The sequence below is a fragment of the Sphaerodactylus townsendi genome, linkage group LG07, assembly GCF_021028975.2.
Source record: "Sphaerodactylus townsendi isolate TG3544 linkage group LG07, MPM_Stown_v2.3, whole genome shotgun sequence".
NCBI classification, from domain to species: Eukaryota; Metazoa; Chordata; class Lepidosauria; order Squamata; family Sphaerodactylidae; genus Sphaerodactylus; species Sphaerodactylus townsendi.
Genome location: NC_059431.1, coordinates 69,883,922 through 69,905,205, shown reverse-complemented (window position 1 = coordinate 69,905,205; position 21,284 = coordinate 69,883,922). Strand labels below are relative to the sequence as shown.

Below are 21,284 nucleotides of genomic sequence, written 5' to 3'. Positions count from 1 at the left end.
AGCTGAAAATGTGAGACTTCAAAATGGACACAATCACAAAGTTTTTTGCAGCTAGCAGAATATGGCCACCTAGTGGAACTTGTCTACTGCAGACCAACAAGACTATCCTCTAAGCTTGTGGGAGGAGAGAGAGGGAGTCAAACACTATACTCTGAATTTGGTAGAGACCAAGCATTAACCTTGGTAGGAAGCGGAGGGCAGTAAAACAAAGCAAACCCTTTGGGGAAGTCAGTGATTTTTTGCTAAGCATATATACATACTACCTTTAGGGGGAACAATGTTGCGTTCTCCTGATTCTTGTTGGCTGCTAATTAACTGCCAGGATGTCCAGGATTGGTTGAATGGTGATATGAATTGCTTCTTTTTTTGTCTGGGAGCACATCCTTTGTCCTGGGTGAGTAATAGAAGGAAAAGAGAAACATGCCATAACATTCTGTTTTATGTGATTAGAAATGATTAAGGTTTTGATTAGGTTTTATGGGGAATCTAGGTGCAATGACTTTTAAAAATTAACTCTTTATATTGGAAAAAAAAATACCCGAAAATGCACATTTAATGCCCCTTTCTAAAATCATTTGAGAATGTTCTCAGCAGATTTGTCATATTTCAGGAAGAAGACCTCAGGAAGAGAGGATGATCTTTGTCTGCAGCATGCTATCTATTCATCTATCTATGTCAACATGGCCTTCTAATTCTGTAAGGATCCCAAACCTCTCCAAAGAACTGTCAACAGAGCTGGAGCTCCTACATGGATCTTCCTCTCTTCCTGGTCCTCTTCACCTTTTGAAAAGCAGCTCGAGAGGCCAATTTGAAGAAGTTATGGGTTTTCCCCTTGAAGGAAATAGGATTCTTGTCAGTGGGATGCTATCCAAATCATTGAGATACATTCCTGGAACTATGCAACTGCTTAAAATAACAAATTGCTCCTGCTAGAAATATATATGTAACCAGCCTGCTATATGGATCCACTGCCATCTGTGCATTCTTTCCTTGATCTTTACTTTGTGGTTTCACATGCTTTATAGACAACTAGGCTTTCCTCTGTCCCATGGAAACTATGTTACATCCGTTATTTCATAGGGCAAGAAGAATTGGTGTACCGCCCAGGGGGACATATGGGGTCAAATGTCCCCCGACTGTGGCCATTTAGTCATGTGGAGGGCGGAAAATCGTCCCCACATCCCTCCTCCTTCCTCCTGGGTCCATACACTGACCTGCATGGTCACATCTTGGGGCAGGGAGCCTCGGGAAGAGGTGGCAGTGGCAGCCCTCTCAAAGGGTGCAGAGAGGGACAGCAGCAGCAAAGAGCTGGTGGAAGCCCGGAACAGGCTTCTACCCTCTTCCGCCCTTGAAAGCTGGGCGGGGCATGAGGCGTACCTGGGACAAGGCTGGATCTGGCCAGCGGTTGCTTCCTTGGCCTGGAGTGATGGAGGTGACCGCAAAAGCAACAGCAGCAGCACTGCCTCCCTCCCTCCCACTTGCTGATGTCAGTACTGCTCCTCAGGCTCCCTCAGTTCCTGCCACAGAGAAGCAGCTTCTCCTGTACCTTGTGGGCAGCAGGAAGCAAGCAGGCCTGCCCTGGCCTGCTGCTTCTGCCACACTTCACCCACGGGAGGAGAGCAGGAAAGGTAGAGGGGGCCAGCAGTGACTTTCTGTGGATGGGGATGTCTTTATGCAGTTATTAAAAAGATGGGTGCTGGATGTTTGTGAGGGGGGCAAAATCAGTTCTTGCCCTGGGCTCCATTTTCTGTAGATACATCACTGGCAGGTAAACAGGTGGCTCTCTCTTTCTATTAGCTGCTGACCTTGGGGCGCCTTAGCTCCAAAGACTGGCAGGCGGAACAAGTTCTTGGGAAAACAGGAGGGGGGCTCTCTATGGGCGATAAGGGGAACTGTGAATGCCAGCTTCGTCAGAACTGACTTTGCCAAGTGTGGTGCTTTGATGCCTATCCAATAAATGCTACTGATCAATACTTCAGTTTATTGACTTAAGGATGCGAGACCTAACAATTCTCCTCTTGCAAAAGTTTCCCTAAAATGTGGGTTTCAAAGATAGTGGTGCTAGTTAGGTCGCCCAGTACCACGCGATTGGTATTGCCACATACACCTAGAGTTTTCCCTGTAACTCTGTTTTTTATTTTGACACGTTTTGCTACATGGATATATGTAATAGGCTCTGTGGGGTTTTTTTCAAAATACAGAACTTGAACAAATAGCCCAACTGAGAGAATAACTATAAAAAAAATTAACCATTGGGAAGTGGTTGAGGGGATTTTAAATGGGTGATTTACTTTTTGTAAATCACAAAGCAAAGCACACTAACAAGCCAATGGCTCTTTTACTGTAGCCTGCAGTCTGGCAACACATAGAACAAGGGAAGCAGTTGCAATAATATAACTTGTTTTTTTCTCTTGTTTTTTTAAAAAATCTGTTACTATGACGCTAAACCACTTCTGTACAGTTCCCTCTTTTGGTTTTCTCAACTCAGTCACTGGAACATTAGTGGCAGTCATTTAAGCCCATCCATTTAAACTAGCAGCAGACAGCAATGCATCTCAGGTAACCATAGAAACTACAGCAACTAGGACACAGCTGAAGGCTGCCATGTTTCGGTCCCCCCCCCCTTTTCCCCTTTAAAATATTTTTTTATTCGAAGTCTTTTTTCATTTGCCATGTAACAGTTTTTATACATGAAACACTACATAAAACTGTGCTTTGCTCAATGGTTGCTTCCGATACTGTCCAAGTAGCAAAACACATTGTGGGGATGATAATCACTGACATCTGGGCTCATATGTATTCGAATTTGCTGCAGGAAAGATGACTGTTCTTCTCTCAACCACATATAAGAACTGAATGTCCTCTTTCCAGATTACAAGACTCTGTCAAACTTTTCAAGGAGAATTTTACAGCATAGAAAAGAGACCAGAATAAAGTCAGCTAAAGCTCACTCCTGTTACCCTTAATTTGTCATGATTTTGGCAGCAATCCTAAGTGGTCTGCTCAAACATAAATCCACTTTTATTGTATGGGGTTATTGTTGTTTTTTGGACATCAAGTCACAGGAGCCTTATGTTGACCCCCTAGGGTGTTCAAGAGATGTTACAAGGTGGTTTGCCATTGCCTGCCTCTGGGTTACAACCCTGGTATTTCTTGATGATCTCTCATCCAAATGCTGACCAGGGCTGACCCTGCTTAACTTTCAAGGTCAGCTTGGCTTGGACTATCCAGGTTTATGGGGTTTACACCCAGGGAAGTTTTCTTCAGGTTGCACTGTTATACTTAGCTAGGCAATTTGATACCTGTTAGCAGGGCTGACTGACCTCTTTTTGATGTCCCAAACAGTGGAGGCACAGCTTGTGCAGAGGCTGCTCCCCACTTAGGCCATTGCTACCCATTGCTACCCATCTAAGTATAACATCTAAGTATAACATCTATGACAAGAGACAACAGATAAGGTTATAAGCCTTTATTGAGGTGAACTGCGTTGATAACATTGAAGGAGGTTGTTTGACTGCATCGGTGTTACTGAAGTTCTCCCATCGGAGATATTTGTAATGAGAGTAAAGATTTGGTAATAGCAATTTTATGTATGTTTATACACTGGAAAAAATATGTGTAATATACACAAGCCACTGTGCAGCACACGTGCATCACGTGATTTTTTGGTCCATATTTGGTGAACATTCCCCTTCCCCCAAGCACCTCCAACAGGCTCCAGAAGCATAAATGGTGAGGGTATGCTGCATCCCTACTTGTGCTGTTCTAGAAAGCTGGAGAAACTCTCTGTGCCCACTGGAGGCCCAAAGGAGGAGGGAGTACATTGTTCCTTCTATGTACATTGCAGCTTGCCTTGATCCCAGTCTAGGAGGTGACCCCTGGCGCAAGACCTGCCAGCTGCACCTGCCAGTTGCATCTAAGAGATAATGCTCCCTGCCAACTTGGCATCCCAGGCAACCACTTGGGCTGTGAACTGGTTCAATTTATCAGTCAATAGAACATTGTATGCAAATGTCAAGAAAGCAGGCTAACATCTGTATTGCATAAAGTCAACGGATTGTTTAAAAAACACCAGACTAAACTTGGCAATTGTTCTATATTTTTCAACTGTGATAAGATATGTCCTCTTTCATTAATGTCTACAAAACTCCTTTGTTTTAAAAAGACAGTTGAGTTACTGAGTTATGCAAAAAGCTTATACTCATTTTATAATACATTTTGTGATGCACAAAGACATTCCAATGCTCAAGACAAATGCCAAATGCCCCTTGCAGAGAGGTGAATTAGTCAATATATTAAATACTCAAGTCTGCGTCTCTTTAATATCATCCCAAAATTTTCTGCTTCACCCTGCCTAAATTTGTCCCATTTTTTTCTCATAAGAAAATGGATGGTGGGCTTAAGAAACATGCACTAAAGATAATTAAATTAAAGGATGTACGAGAGAGATTTGAATCCCCAAATTAATTTATCTTTTGTTGCCCCTGAGACCATTACCTCTCTTTCACAGAGAGTCAGTGAGGAAAGGAAAAATGAAATTATTCCATATCTATCTATCATATCTATTTCATATCATGCAAAGTGACCAAAACTCTACCTCCACAGTCCTGCCTCTAAATTGGCATTGAACAGCTGGCTGGGGGGTGGGAGAGAAGAAGAGTACAAGAGGGACTACATGTAGCTTTCTTTTCAAACAGCTGATTGGCTGTGTGGTTGATTTCCTGTCCTGTGTGAACCTCCCCAAGTAGCAAGTGGATCAAAGATGGAATGGCACGCATTGCAACTAGCTGAAAACGTGAATTCTCAGCTGGCAAGGACTTTTTTGTGTGTATGTCTTTCTATCTGGAAAGGCAAGATAAAATACTCACGAGGTTGTGTTTTGTGTTTTTAAAATCATGAGCAATATATTGATTTTTAAAAGTTAAATTACGACCACTTTTCCAGCTTGAATTACTACAATTAGGAATAGGAAATAAATTGTGCAAAACTGTCCAAGAGATTTATCAGGTTCTTTCCATTTAATACTAACAATAGGTGTGAACATACTGGTAGGAATATTGCTGATGGAATTGGCTATAAACTTGCATGTTTGGGGTGTCTGAGGATGCATACATGTGGTCAAAAGGGGGGAAAATTTATTATGTTGCAGTTTTCAAAAATATTGAAAATATATCCAGGGGATAGCAAAATGATTCTCCTTGAATCATCTGGCACGCAAAAATGTTTCCTATGGTTTGGCCTCTTGGTAATTCCAGCAGTGATATAAAATGTGATGTTGGGGAATTGTCATTGGTGACCACTTTAGACCATCCCTTTGGAGGTGCTGCATAGTGTCACTCTCACCCTATGATGGCTAAATTAGCAGTGCACTGTTGAAGTGCAATGACAGGAAAACCTTTAGTGCAAAGTACAAACCTTAAAAATAATCTATTAAAAATGCTTGGTCTTTACAAAAAACCCCAAAGGAATAGAATTTGATCCATGGGTAGTGAGAACAACATAAAGCATAAAATATAATTTTTACAGAAAACATCCTGAATTTGAAGTATTTTCATGAGGGGGACGGGTGTAATGGAGAATCTAGACAGACCATTCTTTGTTATGCAGATTGCTTGCTAATGACTGGAGAGGATGGCTAATATTTTCTCAGTGGGTGCTAATGATGATTAGAAGATTTTTCGAACAATACACTGATAGTGCATTCAGAGGGAGAGGAGGAGATGTGGTGTGCAGAAACAGTCGCAGTTTTAAATTTAGGAAAAGACACAACAGAAGATTCAGCTGGGATGAAAATAGTTTTGCACAGGATGTATTTGTACTGTCAGGTTACTTGTAAGCATTGGGAATACTGTGCATGTATTCTCTGCTTTAGGATCTGCTTGTTCCCCATTGGCTCTGGTTGTATATCGGAAAGGTTCCACAATTTCCAATGGACTTCTAGCTGGTGGAGGAAATGGAGCTGATAACAGTATTCTTTAGAACAAGCTTCATTCTCATAAGAAATGCAGTTGAAAATTTGAGAGACATCTTGGGGCTCTGAGGCTGATGCTGTTCTGTTGTATTTCCATGATTACTTCTATATATAGTTTGTATTTGTGTTTTTTTTTTTTTCTAAGCTTCTTCAGTTTAACTTGAAGAACTGTGATATTATATATTTTAGGTAAATAAGTACTTCTAGACCATGCCTGTAAATTCTAGTAATTGTGTTTGTCATTGGTCGAGTTTACCCAGCAGATTACATAGCTAATGTTATCGTTATTCGATCATCAAAGTCACAGATAAAAGAAAACCTTTGATTCCATTTTGGAATGGTATGATGCTGGATGTGTAGATTTCTGATTGTTATACAAGCAAGATTGATTATACTGAGGGATCGCTCTTACCTACAATAGTATTCAAGTTCATAGTACATGGGTGATTGATTGCATATAGTTTAGCACCGCTCTGTACAGCTCTACAAAAATCTGATATTGAAAGGTACCATTACATCTGTAAACAGCTGCATGGCAGCATGGCTTCCCTCAGCTGCACAATTATTAAGAATGTATTAGTAGAAGGTAATCTAAGTATTGGAATCGCCATTTCATCAGAGCTGTTTTATTTTGCTGGTCTCATTAAAAACAAAATCTTGCTGATGTGAAGAAAAGGACAGCATAAGACTGCCATCTAGGGCAGGAGATGAATCACTGCATGATTCTAGAAGAGGAGCAAGCTTAGTGCTTTTACAATGCCATTCTAAAAAAAGTCAAACCCTTCTAGTCAATTGACTGTAATTAGAAACTATATTTTTTTCAAAAAAGTAGATTTAATCTTCCTGTGTGTATTATGTGTGTGTGAGAAAGAGAGTGACATCGCTTGACCTTTATAGAACCAGAAAGCTATCCTTAGAGCTGTCCTGGTGTGATCGTCTCCTTTTGCTACTGTCAGCAATAGCTATTAGACAGTGTTTGCATTATTACTGATGAAAAAAATTCCCTCTTCCCTACAACACTTAGATATGGAACAATTTTAAGAGATGTCCAATTCTTTTATTGGAGCAAACGGTGGGTGTCCCCTACATGACCTTCCATGTCACCTTTTAGAAGATCTGTCCCCAAAATGAAAGATAATCTTTTTGCTTATACCCAGTTTCTTTGAAGGACCTATGTGCTGCTTTCTGTCTCCCTTGCCTAAGCACTACATTTAAAAATCCTTATGATTTTTTTAAAACACCGTAACAATAGGCTAAATGATTGTGCCCTGAAATAATTAAGTTGTAGAACCAACATGAGAGGAGGAACCCTGGATTTGACCTGAATAGGGTTCAGAATCTTTTGTAAGACGTGAGCTCTGTTAATTAGCAATGAACAGTGATAAAAATCAAGTGGAAAGCTGTCCATAAAATTGTCATCATCAAGCTAAATTGGAGGGGGTGGGGGTGGAACAAGATGTTTGAAGATATAACTTTGAAGCCTTTTTGCATGCTTCTGCTTGGACAGACCCACAGACTTAGAAAGTGTTATGGCACAAGACCAGAAGGTAGGGCGCTACTCCCTCACTGCTCTCCATGCAGCCACTGGAGACTCCAAGAAACTTAAATTCCAGAGAGTTCACCATGGAGGAGGGAGGGATGTGTGTCTGCACAGAAGACCACTCATTGAAAAACAATTACAGGTAAGTGCAACATGCACTTTTGTACTTTAATCTTTAACAAGCTGGCTTCAATGCAGATGCTAGCATTGCAAGATTAGGAAGCTCACTGAATTGAGCCAAGTGTAAAGCTCTCAATGGAAGAGACCATAGCGAATTGCCTTCCTAACAGTTGTTTAGCATTCCATATTGACATTCACTCAGAAGTGTCTTATAACAGAACAGGAAACTTTCTAAATGTCCCTACTGAAATACATGCAGGAACATGGCAAAGAAAAACAGACCTCTGTTGGAGAGAGTTGTGGTATGTAAAGTGGCATTGAGCAGCCATACATTCTGGACAGAGTGGGATAGCTTCTACAAACCCACATGGGCAGGCAGTGTGAGGATGCTGACTAGTCATTCTTGTAGCCTAAGAGTCCTAACAGACTGGAACCCAAGAAAAGTCATATTCCAGACATGTAAGGAGTGTACAAATGTTTGGCACCAGAAACAAATGTAAGGCTAGCATTGTGAGCCATGAGGATTGAGAGACAATCCCTGACAGGGAATCCTGGCCTATCCTAACCTTATGAAAGTTCATGAATACAGGAGGATGACAGAAGAGGAAAGTTTATGAATAGAGGAGAATAGAGTAAGGATGAGTTGCTAGATGGAGTTGTTCCACTGGGCCTTCTCTGTTGTGCCAGCCGGGAACCCTGTTTAACATCGGTTCTTGATCCTCGCCTGGGGTCTGACGCACACGCTTGCTCCCTCATATTTAGGATTTGTACGCCATCTTGAAATTACTGGTTTTAACTGGTTTTCATTTTTACATCTTGTGTTTTTGTAAATTTGAATTGTTTTTATTGTGTTTTATTATATATTACATGTAAAGCTGCCTCGAGTCCTTCAGGAGATTGGCGGGGTATAAATGTAAAGCATAGATGGATAGATGATAGATGTTGTATACTTGGACTTTCAAAAAGGTTGTGACAGTCACCAAAAGTTCCTGTATAAAGGAGTCATGGTATAATTAATATTTATGTTAATACAAGGCAAGAGTTTGAGAAAAGGGAATTTAACATATCATACTACAAGTTTAACAGAGAGATTACAGAAAGGTTTTACATGCAAACAAAATAAATTTCCTATTGTAGTTTGCATGAATTGTGCTTAAAGAGCCTGTCAGAACTTTACCAAGTAAAAGGCTTCTTAGCCCAATAAGACACATAATGAAATCAGGTGATTCTAATAATTTGCTTTATTACATTTACTTGATAAATTATATTTATAGGGCATGCACACTAATATTGCCACAATTTATCATTACAGCATTACAATGAGTAATTATTTAAAAACCTGGCTGTTGTAAAAAGTATTTAACACATCAACAGCCCAATTCAAACTGAGCTGACTTTATTCACCTATTTGTACATTCATATTCTACATTAAACCTACATCCAAAAGTTGGCACAAATGACAACCTTTGCCTGAGAGGTCATATATGAAGAATATTCCAACTGATTAAAAAACATATTATTACTATTGAAGGAGCAATAGTGTATTACATCTTGATAATCTTCTGTTTGTTCAATTCAGAAAGTCTTCAGAAGCAGACAAAAAATACCACAACTCAAGAAGTATACAGAAATATTGTGATTTTTATATCACGCTTGCATCAAAGTCACTTCATAAAATCAAAATTAGGTTAAAAGGAATCCAAACATTTTTATAAATAGGAAATTATTTCATATAGTCTTCTTGATTAACTATTAGATTGTTGATTACAGAAGGTGGAAAAAGGGGGAAGGGTACAACTCTTCATTCCAACATTTTCTAAACCCTCACATTTCACAGGTGAGAGTTTTAAAAGTATAAACAATATAATACAAAGTCTGAACTTCAGGCCCAAGACATAACTTCAGTGCAGATAGGACACTGCAGGTTGCTCCTTTAACACCTTGAGGTTTAGAGAATGCTTGCATCTGCTTCTGAGAGTACTTTGCTCAGTTCAGAAAATTTCAACCTGCCCCCTCCCTCCCAATTCAGGAGGTGTAAATTCCACATGCCCTCACTGCGGGAACAGTGAGTTAACTTAGCTGAAGGAATGTCCTATAGTTACAGAAGGACCATGTATATATTTTAGTATTTAGTATTTTAGTACCAGTGTCTATAATTGTGAGCAATAATGGGCAAATTTTGTATGCTGATTTTGTATGTTTATTTTATGCCAATAAAGGCTTGTGACTACCACTGCGGGAATAGGTCCTACATATTCTGGAGTTTAAGGATGGCCAGATGTGCCGAGACGGCAAATAAGCACCTGAAATGCACCTCGCATTTCTGAATAAGTAACAAAGTAGTTTATGGAGTGCTTAACCTGTATTGGTTTTGAATCAATTCACTACTTATTCATTGCCATAATTATGTACAATGTGGTTCACCAAATCCCTTTATTAATTTTAGTTTATGCTGTGAAAAACATCTAGTTTTTGTGGGGAGGGAAAAAGAAGAAGAAGAGTTTGGATTTATATCCCCCCCTTCTCTCCTGCAGGAGACTCAAAAGGGCTTACAATCTCCTTGCCCTTCCCCACTCACAACAAACACCATGTGAGGTAGGTGGGGCTGAGAGAGCTCCGAGAAGCTGTGACTAGCCCAAGGTTACCCAGCTGGCATGTGTGGGAGTGTACAGGCTAATCTGAATTCCCCAGATAAGCCTCCACAGCTCAGGCAGCAGAGCTGGGAATTAAACCCGGTTCCTCCAGATTAGATACACAGATTAGATACACGACCTCTTAACCTCCTACACACAAAACAAGTAACAATGGTACCATATATACTTGCATATAAAGTGAGAAATTATACGAGAGTCAGGTGTATTTTTTTTTAAAATATTTTAGGGTTTTATTTTTTATTAGACGCCAAAGGAAACAGTTTTAGGCTAGCAGCACCAAAATTTCAGGGTATCATCAAGGTGACACTCTGATGATGATTACCAATAAGGAACTAGTGAAGGTTTGGTTCAGGGGTCCAAAGTTACTTGGACCCCACAAAGGGAATGCCCCATCCCCATTGTATCCAATGGGAGCTAATAGTAGATGGGGCTACCCTTTTGAGGTCCACATAACTTTGGACCCCTTGAACCAAACTTCACCAAACCTGGGTAGCTATCCTCAGGATAATCTCTTGGTGATACCAGCCCAGGTTAATTGATGTTTGGTTCAGGGGTTATGGATCTCTCCCAAAGTGGGTGCTCCATCCCCCATTGTTTCCAATGGGAGACTAATAGTAGATGGGAGCTACCCTTTTGAGGGTCCATAACTTTGGACCCCCTAGACAAACTTCACCAAATCTAGGTCAGTATCATCAGGAGGGTCTCCCAAAGATACTCCTGAAATTTTGGTACTGCTAATACATTCCTCCCCTGACAGGCACCCTCAAATTTTCCCCAGATTCTCCCTTTAAATCACCCCCTCCCTTCTGAGTGGATTTAAAGGGAAAAACAGGGCTTACAGAGCTAGTTTATTGTGTTTCTTTGAAATAAATATTCAAAAACATTTAACCTACTGATGCCTCAATTAATGTAATTTTATTGGTATCTATTTTTATTTTTGAAATTTACCAGTAGCTGCTGCATTTCCCACCCTCAACTTATATGTGAGTCAATAAGTCTTCCCAGTTTTTTGTGGTAAAATTAGGTGCCTCGACTTATATGCAGGTCGATTTATACACGAGTATATACGGTACTTGTTTTCCTCAGCAAGTTACAGAATTTGGCTGTTCACCTTATAGTACAAGGAGAGTCTTTTATTTATGAAACAAATCCAAGTGAACCCCACTTCTACTGCCCCTTCAAAATATAAAAGAAGATGGGGGAGATGATATTCTGAAAGTGGGACTTATCCATGAAAGACTACACACAAAGATTTCCCCTCTTCAGTTTCAGTTATTCTGTACAAATTTCACATCTGCTTGATTCACAAAATCATTACGCAACACTGGGGAAGATGACAAAAAGTGAAATTTGATGAAGTTAGTTATGCAAGAGTTATTGACTGTATGAGCATCTGGAGTATCTACATACATAACAGGGCTATTCTAAGCACAGCGACACCTTGTTCCATGGGCTTAGAAAGGTGCAGCTCTGCTTAGGAACTGCACTGCTAGTGCCACATTCAGAATTAGTCACGAGCACACTTCACTTGCTCTGGCTCACAGCAGAAGTGAATTTCAATATTATTTAATTTACATAAAATAGCTTCAATTCAGGCACACAACCACCATCCTTCCTTGACACAGAACAGTATCAGCAATATATCCAGAACACGTAGTATTCAATTTGACTATATGCATATTAAAGAACGAAATTAGCAGGTAGGTCACTAAGTATACATACAATGTAAAGTTTATAGTTATGCTCAGCAATAATATACACCAGCTTTCATACTATTTACTGCAGGAGGAAATTTTTAGTATTTATGTTAGATTACATTTTATAAATATATAAAACCATGGTTCTCACAGATATGTGTGAGAATAAAAACTAATATATCAGAAGAGTTGGCAAACATACTGTAGATGCTTGATTGTATGCTTGACTACATCCTCATTAAAAACAGTAATTCCCACACAGATATACTATTAGGGGGAAGAGGTCCTAGCCAAACATCCTCTTTACCCAAACTTACACAAGTTATTTGTGTGCAGAATGTTTCTCAGTTTTTCTTTTTTTTTTGATCGAGAAATTCTCAGTGCAGCTCAAAGCTCTAAAGCCCATAGCCATCAGCAGATTTCAGAACATAATAAGGAGACATAAGAAAGGAGACTGCTGGATCAAGACCAAGGAGTCCATCTAGTCCAGCACTCTGCTACTCACAGTGGCCCAACAAGATACCTTTAAAAGGAGCTCACATGCAGGATATTGTGAAAGCAATGGCCTTCTGCTGCTGCTGCTCCCAAGCACCTGGTCTGCTAAGGCATTTGCAATCTGAGATCAGGAGGATCAAGATTGAGTAGCCATGAATTGACTTCTCCATAAATCTGTCAGAAAGCCCCTTTTAAAGCTATCCAGGTTAGTGGCCATCACCACCTCCTGTGGCAGCATATTCCAAACACCAATCAGCGTTGGAGGTGAAAGAAATGTTTCCTTTTATTAGTCCTAATTCTTCCCCCCAGCATTTTCAATGTATGCCCCCTGGTTTTAGTATTGTGAGAAAGAGAGAAAAATTTATCTCTGTTAACATTTTCTATCCCATGCATAATTTTATAGACTTCATATCAGAAGAAGGATGTAACTTTGCTTAGGGTTGCATCACAGTTTTTTTCCAATCAAGACTATAGTAAAACCACATCATTACATTTCATTTGAGGCTCAAGATATATACCAACCAGTACATGTATTTTCTTTAATTCAGCTGGGTGAAATTTACCAATTCCTTTAATACTACAAATGTTTAAGACCAAAAATGTCAACACACAAACAAATATGTTTCTTTAAAAAACTGAATATATGTGTTTAGTAACCAACTTAGATAGTATCACAAAGAATGAGGTTTAGCTTCTATGTTCTGACACACTTGTTGGTGACTAAAAGAGGACTAGAAGGATAAAGACGACAAAAATCCATGCAGCAATATTTAGCAGTCAGTCAAGAGGTAAAGAAATATCAGTGCAAAGGATGAAAACTAGTTTCTTAAAATAAAACAGCTGCCAATTAATTTAAAAGCCAGAACATTTATTGTTTTTCAGCTGAACTGATTGAATCTCATTTGCTTGAGCAAAACTGCAAAGTTATAGAACCCACCCTGTCCATCTTCCAAAAGCCACAATACTTAATTTTTTCTTTGTGTTTCAAGGATGTCTTAAGGCAAATGTGTCCTTGTAGTTTCAGAGTCAGAAAGTCCATCTTCTTGAAGACAGGGCTCATAGTCACCAGCATTATTTGTCAAGTCAACATCTGGCTCATCATTGCTTTCAGCACTATAATCCACTTCTTCAAGGAAGCGCGGCTCATCTTCTTCCATTACGTATGTAGTGGGGCTAGAGCAAGAATACCGCGAAGAAGGTTTTAAGCCAACTCTACTGAAATGAAGCTGAATATTTCCTCACACCCACCAACATGAAAAATAATCCCAACACAACCAAATTTAAAAAGGAATTAACTAAAATGGAACTAAAGAAGCATTAGAGTGATTATACATTTATATGTAGATTGTTTATCCTGTCATGGATGATCAAACTAGATGTTGCAGAGGTAGACCATAAACAGTTTCCAATGTTTATTTTTCTTATAATGAAAAGAAACTGTGGGAAACTGCCAATTTGAGCAGAGAAATGATGGGGAGAGGGTAAAGGTGTTTAACCATTTCCTTCCTGCTATTTGTCTACTCAAAGTGGGCTACCCCAAACTGTTTTCCCACATACTGAAGAAAAGGTAATTAAGACACAGATATTCTCAGACTGAAGGAATTCTTGTCCCAACAGGACAATCTGGTCCCCTCACTTCTCATTTTCTAATGCTTAGTTAGGATATCCATATTACAAAGTATTTAGAGTACAATTTTATATTTGTTAGCCAACTTTTGTGCAATGGGTAACACAGAAGGACCAGGATATATATACTAATAGAAAGAGTAAATAGAGTGAATTTTTGCTTAGCACAGAATCAAAATAGCATAATAGTTTTTTCAATACAATAATTTTCTTTACCAAAGCTTTGATTTCCTCATTGGACATGTTGAGGACTATATTGCATGTTTTCCAAAATCAACCACTTTGTATAGTAAATGAGACCACCATACAAAATTTAAAGTGTGGGCAGTGTAATACAGACAGGGATACTACTGATCACATATAATCCTGGTCATAGAATGTCAAAAGGGAACAGAAAGGACAAATTCATCACAATAAGGTACTAGGAGAGCAAAAAAAATTGAAATAATTGATGCAAGTGTACCAAGCCCCAGAAGGCAATGCCTCCCCTCCTGGGTAAGAAGCCCAGCTTCTGCCAACTTGACCAAAGAGGGAATTTTACTGATTCTCAGTGATAGGAATATTTAGCTACTACCAATTCTATTTCAGTAGATTGTCACTAAGTGGTATCAAATTAATCTTAAAAACTGAACAATAATAAAAACATTTCTCTGAAAAAAACTTTGTCCTCAGTCTTCAATTTTAGATTTAAAAAACACTTCAACTGAAGAAATATTAATGCATACATACTACACAAAAACCTGACATTACATGGTTTTGATATTTTAGATACAAGACCTGATACAGATTTCTGGAGTAGATTTAGAATTGTGCATGCAGCAATCCTGTTATGTTCCCTGGTATCTACATGTACACAATAACAGTGAAGTCTTTCACTTGTGTGGTAGGCACAATCCACTTCTTTCTGGATCCAAATGATAGTGTTTACTAGTATTGTTATTTGTACATTTCTGTAAAATGTTCATTGGTAAGTAACTATGCCAGTGATTTTAATTATCAAGCTGTTTAAAATCAAAAACATTTAACTTGAACTACCTTGTTACTTTACAACTGGATTCAATCAAATCATTTTCAATGTCAAAGAGGCTAGGTGGAAGGTTGTATTCCAGCGGTGATGTCAATCTTTTCAAACGCAGTAAACCAGAACAGAACTTAGCTCCCATCTCTTCAAGCTCATGTGTCCCAATTTGCAAACCCTAATTAGAGAGAATGTATACTTTGAGCAGCTAGTTTATAGCAATTGTGTTTGATTTATAGTGCAAGTATAGGGTTGGTTGGCGCTTGTTTTATTCTATATATTACGAGTGCCCCTCCATGGCCACCCTTGTCTCACATGGGTTTTGTGCATGCAGGCCCCATGATTTTCATAATGGCCATTCTTGTCTTTCACTTTGGAAGACACTGGGTAGATCCAACCCATTGAAATATTAATTTCCAGTATGTGGGCCCTGTTAAAAGTATACAAACTAAAACCTTAAATCAACAGAAAAGAGAAAAATCCTGTTATCTGTCTTTCAATTGTTTCTGACAACATATACTGCAATAAAAGTCTTAAAGAAAATTCAACTAAGACAGGAAGGTAATACAAGTGGGGAAGGTGCATTGCTTTCCACCCTTTACTTTCTTCGCTCTCCCCACTTCTCTAACAAAGTTCTTACTCTTTCTTTCCCCTTCCCTATCAACCTACCCCTCTCTACTTCTTGCCCTTCTCAGACTATTCCCACCTTTTGTCCCATCCTTTCTCCATCAACCTCTCCCCAATTTCTCTCCCCTCTTTCTACCTCCCTGCCTCTCTCTTTTCCCCTGCCTTACTTTAGAAGATGTGGCATCTGCAGTTTCAGGAAGCTTATATGGGTCCAAAGAAGCTTCAGATGCCACCATAGGTGCAACAGGTAAGTGTGTTTTCTGCACATGCAGAGTCCATACTGTTTTATTGGGGGGCACTTAACCCCCCCCCCCCGCCCCATGTATTTTTTTGTGATTTCAATTTTTTTCTGCAAACCTGGGCTGTCCCCCATGTTCTCAGGGAAATCTGTTTCAAGTCAGTGTGGCCTTGATTCACAAATTTAAATATCTGCATATGGGGGGCCACACATCTCTATTATGTATAAATATCATTCAAAAACATTAAGAACACAGAGTTATATTCCTTTTCACCACAAGACATACCTTGTATTTTCCTTGGTCACATCCACACAATGTACTTTCCATGGTATAACTTCTCTGAACACCTATCTCTCTCCAGACTACAACACGTGCAGTAGATTCTTTAGACTTTTCCACCACAAAACTGCAGCTGCTCATGCAGAATGCTGGAGCTGTCTGGCTCAAAATCTTAGGGAGTGTCTATAGGAAATAAAAGTTTTAAGGGGTCTAAAATAGTATTAAAGTAAATATAGCATACCATAAAGTAACTACTGTATATACTCACATATAAGTCGAATTTTTCAGCACATTTTTTGTGCTGAAAAAGTCCCCCTCAACTTATACACAAGTGAGGTGTATTTTAAAAAAATATTTTAGGGTTTTTATTTTGTCGGCTGCCAGGGGGCGCAGTTTTTAGGCTAGCAGCACCAAAATTTCAGGGTATCATCAGGTGACACTCCTGATGATTCCAGCCAGGTTTGGTGAAGTTTGGTTCAGGGAGTCCAAAGTTATGGACCCCCAAAGGAAGTGCCCCATCCCCCATTGTTCCAATGGGAGCTAATAGTAGATGGGGCTACCCTTTTGAGGGTTCATAACTTCGGACCCCTTGAACCAAACTTCACTAAACCTGGGTGGTATCCTCAGGATAATCTCTTGCTGATACCAGCCAGGTTTGGTGATGTTTGGTTCAGGGGGTTATGGATCCCCAAAGTGGGTGCTCCCATCCCACATTGTTTCCAATGGAAGCTAATAGTAGATGGGGCTACCCTTTTGAGGGTCCATAACTTTGGATCCCCTGAACCAAACTTCACCAAACCTAGGTGGTATCATCAGGAGGATCTCCTAAAGATACTCTGAAATGTTGGTACTTCTAACATAAACATTCCTCCCCTGACAGGCACCCTCAAATTTTCCCCAGATTCTCTCTTTAAATCACTACCATCTTCTGAGTGGATTTAAAGGAGAATCAGGGCTTACAGAGCTAGTTTACTGTGTTTCTTTGCAATAAATATTCAAAAACATTTAACCTACTGATGCCTTAATTAATGTAATTTTATTGGTATCTACTTTTAATTTTGAAATTTACCAGTAGCTGCTGCATTTCCTACCCTCGACTTATACGTGAGTCAATACGTTTTCCCAGTTTTTTGTGGTAAAATTAGGTGCCTCGACTTATATGCAGGTCGACTTACACATGAGTATATACGGTATTTCACACTGAGTGTATTATCTGATGACAGATTTAAATTGTCTTGGGGACCAATTTTTTTGAACATTTTCCTATTTATGTTTTAAATGCAGAAATATACAAATTTAGAAAAAAACACATTTCAATAGTACCCGAAGTGCAAAAAACACAATTAAAATTGCTTATTTTGTTCACAAATACCCAAGAACAACAGAAATTGCTTTCTCTAGTTAAATAAAAAGTGTCATTCCAGAGATTCCTATTATTTTATTAATTTTTGAGCCAGTTTATAAAGAACTACCCATAATCTATTTGCTGTAGTAAGTATCAATTTTTGTAAGTATCAATTCATTTAAATAAAAGTTGAATCCTATGCACCCCCCTCCCCCGGCACAATGTACAGAAGCCAGAAGTAGCCATTTCTACATGTGGTCCTCCTCAGTATAGCTGGAGGGTTTGTGTACCTTTTATTCCATGAAGCCTATCTCAACCACATTAGATATCAGGGAGAGGAAAAGAGAAGATCCACCTCCACCAGAATTGTCAATAGGCACTATGGAGGAGCCAACCCCTCTTTCTTCAACACTATCTTCCATATAACCAAGCAGGTAAAAACAGCAAGATGACCTTTTCACTTTAATTAGTAAAAAGACAAAGCTCAATTCTACATGTGGCTATATTTACTTACCTCTAATAATGAACTTTTTGTTTTATCAAATAAAATGTTTTTATGTACTATTGAACACTGATGTAATATCACATTTTAAAAGAATTAAAGTGTATTCTGTTAAAACTGTATCATTAAAAAATAGACAGCAATGCCATATTTTCTTATTTTCTTCTTGTTCTTGGGTCTATATTCCCCTGGGGGGGGGGGGGTTTAACACTGACATATTCTTTGCCAAATAGCTAGGTTTGGGGCATTTTCAGGGGTAAGGTTGACAGCATGCATGTCTTCAGCAATGCTGTCCATCTACTGTTTGTTTGGTCTTTCTCGTGGGTGGTGGCCTCCAGGGTCAAGGTTTAGGGCTGTTTTTGCAACAGAAGTCTCCTCCTGTCACATAATGTACCCGTACATTATGGAGCCGTGCTTCCCACATTTTCTTTGTTATTGGTGTAATTCCAAGTCTTTCTCGTATGTCTTCATCAGGCCAAGCATCTACCAGAGGATCATCATTTCCATCCCATGAAGAGTTTGTTCATGTTTCCAAGTTGTTGGCCAACATTCTGTTCCATAAAAGGTCACAAGGCAGATAACTGTGGTGGCACTCAATCAAATGCTTTTTCGAGGTCCAAAAATGTCATGTGTTTGTTTTTCTCCCTGTGTTTTTCCATTGACAGTCATGCAGTGTGTATGGCATCAGTGGTCCACTTTCTTTAACAAAACCGCATGGGTTGGATAGGATTGTTACATGGTTTCTGAGCCTCTGATCCAGTATCCTTTCAAAGATTTTCATGGTGATGCAAGGTAGCCGAATTGGTCGATAGTTGAAGCATTCACAGACGTCTCGTTTCTTTTGCCAGGAATGTGGCACCATTTTCTCTAAGCATCTTCCAGATCTTGATTGCGATGTTACCAGTTGCCTTTCCACTCTTCATTTTCTTGATGGATTCCTTCACTTCCATGGCTGTTATTTGTGGGACTGGGTCGAAGATAGGAGGACAGCTCATTATGTGTGGATGTGCGAATTCGTCATTGCTGATATTAGAGAAATAGTCACACCAGCGTTGCAGGATGTTTACAGATTTGCTCAGGATCTTGCCATCAGCATCCCTGACTTGAAAGACATGGCCAATATCTTGTGTCAGTCATTGACATCATTAGGCAAGTCGATATACCATGTTCACTCCTTCTGAAGTTTCTAGTTTGGCATACATCTGCTGGAAATGATTGTTCTTTGCTGTGCATATTGTCTGCTTTGCTGTTGATTTCGGCAGTCTATAACGTTCCCAATCAGAATATAGGTGCATTTTCTGCCATGTCGGAAAGCTTGTTTCTTTTCCCTGATTACAAGTTGTACTTCCTTATTCCATTAATGCCATTCTTTATTTAATACATTTTTCTTAGAATTCTGTTTAAAAGAATGAGGGTTTTTTGCCAAAGGCAGCCAAGATTTCTGCTACTACATTTCATTTTTCATTTCATCCATTCAGGCTAATAGGTTAGACCAGTGGTGGCGAACCTATGGCACTAACCCCGTGGTGGTGAACCTATGGCACTCCAATTGGCCTTGCTGTCAGGGGCTGATGGGAATTGTAGTCCGTGAACATCTGGAGTGCCATAGGTTCACCAACACGGGGTTAGACTATGCATCCTTCCCCCCACAAATCTGGAGTTGGTGAAATTACTCTGACTTCCTGTCCTAAACTAGAGAAGGAATAGACAATGCCTTAAAGAGGGGGAAGGTGTAAAATGGCATCTGCCTCTCCGGGAAACTCCCAGAAGTGGGCTGTACAAGGCCCACTCACATCATGATCCTGGAATGCTAAGGAAAAAAATTGAGCCCATGATTCCCTTCACATCCAAGCTGAAACACACAGCTTACCACTGACGAGCGTCTAGGGATGATGTCTGCTTGTATGCCCCCTGAAGGGAAAAGAAACATGGAAACACCACCACTGCCTCAGCTGCTAATTCACTAGTCTACCCAGAAAAGCTGGAACAACTGGAGAATCTCTTGGCTAAAGCAGGAAGTCCCTGAGGTCATCTCCCTTCTCCAAGTGCCTCAGCTGAAGCAAGTGCCAGACAACCTTGTTTTTTGGGAAAGATGACTCATGTTGACTCCAAGTAGTACATTTCGAGAGGCATAAGAACAAACCAATTGCAGAGCGTTGTCCTCACTGATTGTAACCATTATTGTATTTGAAAAACCCTGACCTGCCTTTAACAGCCGTGAAGTTTAACGAGGCCAGTTGGTTAATTATCTAGAATCTGGCTAGCCGTTATATATTTACCTTGAGATTACTTTGCTGAGCCGTTCTAGCTTTTGTTTATATATATCACTCCAATGGGAGAATGAAAACAATTTTCCAAAACGTTTGGTCACTGTTTGTAAAAATATAAATTTATTTGGGTTACTTAAAAGTCAAAAGCTACTCCAGTGGGATAACTATTTTTTGAAGTTTTCATTGTTAGCCTGTGGGTACAAATTTTCTTCATTTTCACGACTCCAAGTAGTAGGCATAGGCCCAATCCCTCTCCTTGAATAATAATGGGAATGGGAGGGGAAGATAAAAGTCTGTAAAGCTTGTGTGTTTCAGAGCTCTATAAAAGCACAGAAGAGACAATCTGTCCTTGCACAGATGAAGTCCAACTAGGAGCTGGGAGAGAAGCCCTCAAACAGTTTCTGAAGGTTTTGACACTGTCTACCACCAGGAGGAGCTTGTTCCCTGTTGCCTAAGGCTGCCCAATTGAGCCATTGAAGATGGCTATCCATGAATATTGTACATAAAGATTGACATTGGGAGTTTATTTTAAAGTAACTCACTGAGGTGATAAATGATTTGTGACCCAAAAGACAATATACTTTTTTCATATTCTATTGGAATTTACAGGTGCTGGTAAAAAAAAGAAAAACATTTTGAAAAAAAATGTGGATGGGAAATACCATATCAAATTCTTGCAACCAAAGAATTCTAGCTAAAACACATCACATCAAGGTATTTTTCTGGATTTCTTTAATTAATTAATATTTCATCCTTATCATTTATCATAGTAATCTTTCTCCTCCAAATCCTAGGAAGAGAATTCATTTGAGGCTCACCCTGAGGGCAAATAAGTTTTCTACATTCTCAAAAGGCCTGCTCCAGACTCCTTTATTGGCTACCAGTTCCATTCTCAGCCAGA

At 39.4% G+C, this 21,284-nt stretch overlaps 1 protein-coding gene across 1 annotated transcript in view; it reads right to left on the bottom strand.

The window, feature by feature from the left end:
• Window positions 1-13,328: 13,328 nt before the first annotated feature.
• The window catches only part of LOC125436996 (cytosolic carboxypeptidase 1-like), a 79,609-nt gene continuing 71,653 nt past the window's right edge, over window positions 13,329-21,284 (bottom strand). Inside the window, exons 12-14 of the mRNA XM_048504370.1 lie at window positions 16,273-16,449; window positions 15,139-15,299; window positions 13,329-13,650 (exon numbers count right to left, since the gene is read on the bottom strand). Of these exons, the coding sequence (XP_048360327.1) occupies window positions 13,473-13,650; window positions 15,139-15,299; window positions 16,273-16,449 (516 nt within the window). The 3' untranslated portion in view covers window positions 13,329-13,472. The remainder of the gene's footprint in view (window positions 13,651-15,138; window positions 15,300-16,272; window positions 16,450-21,284) is intronic.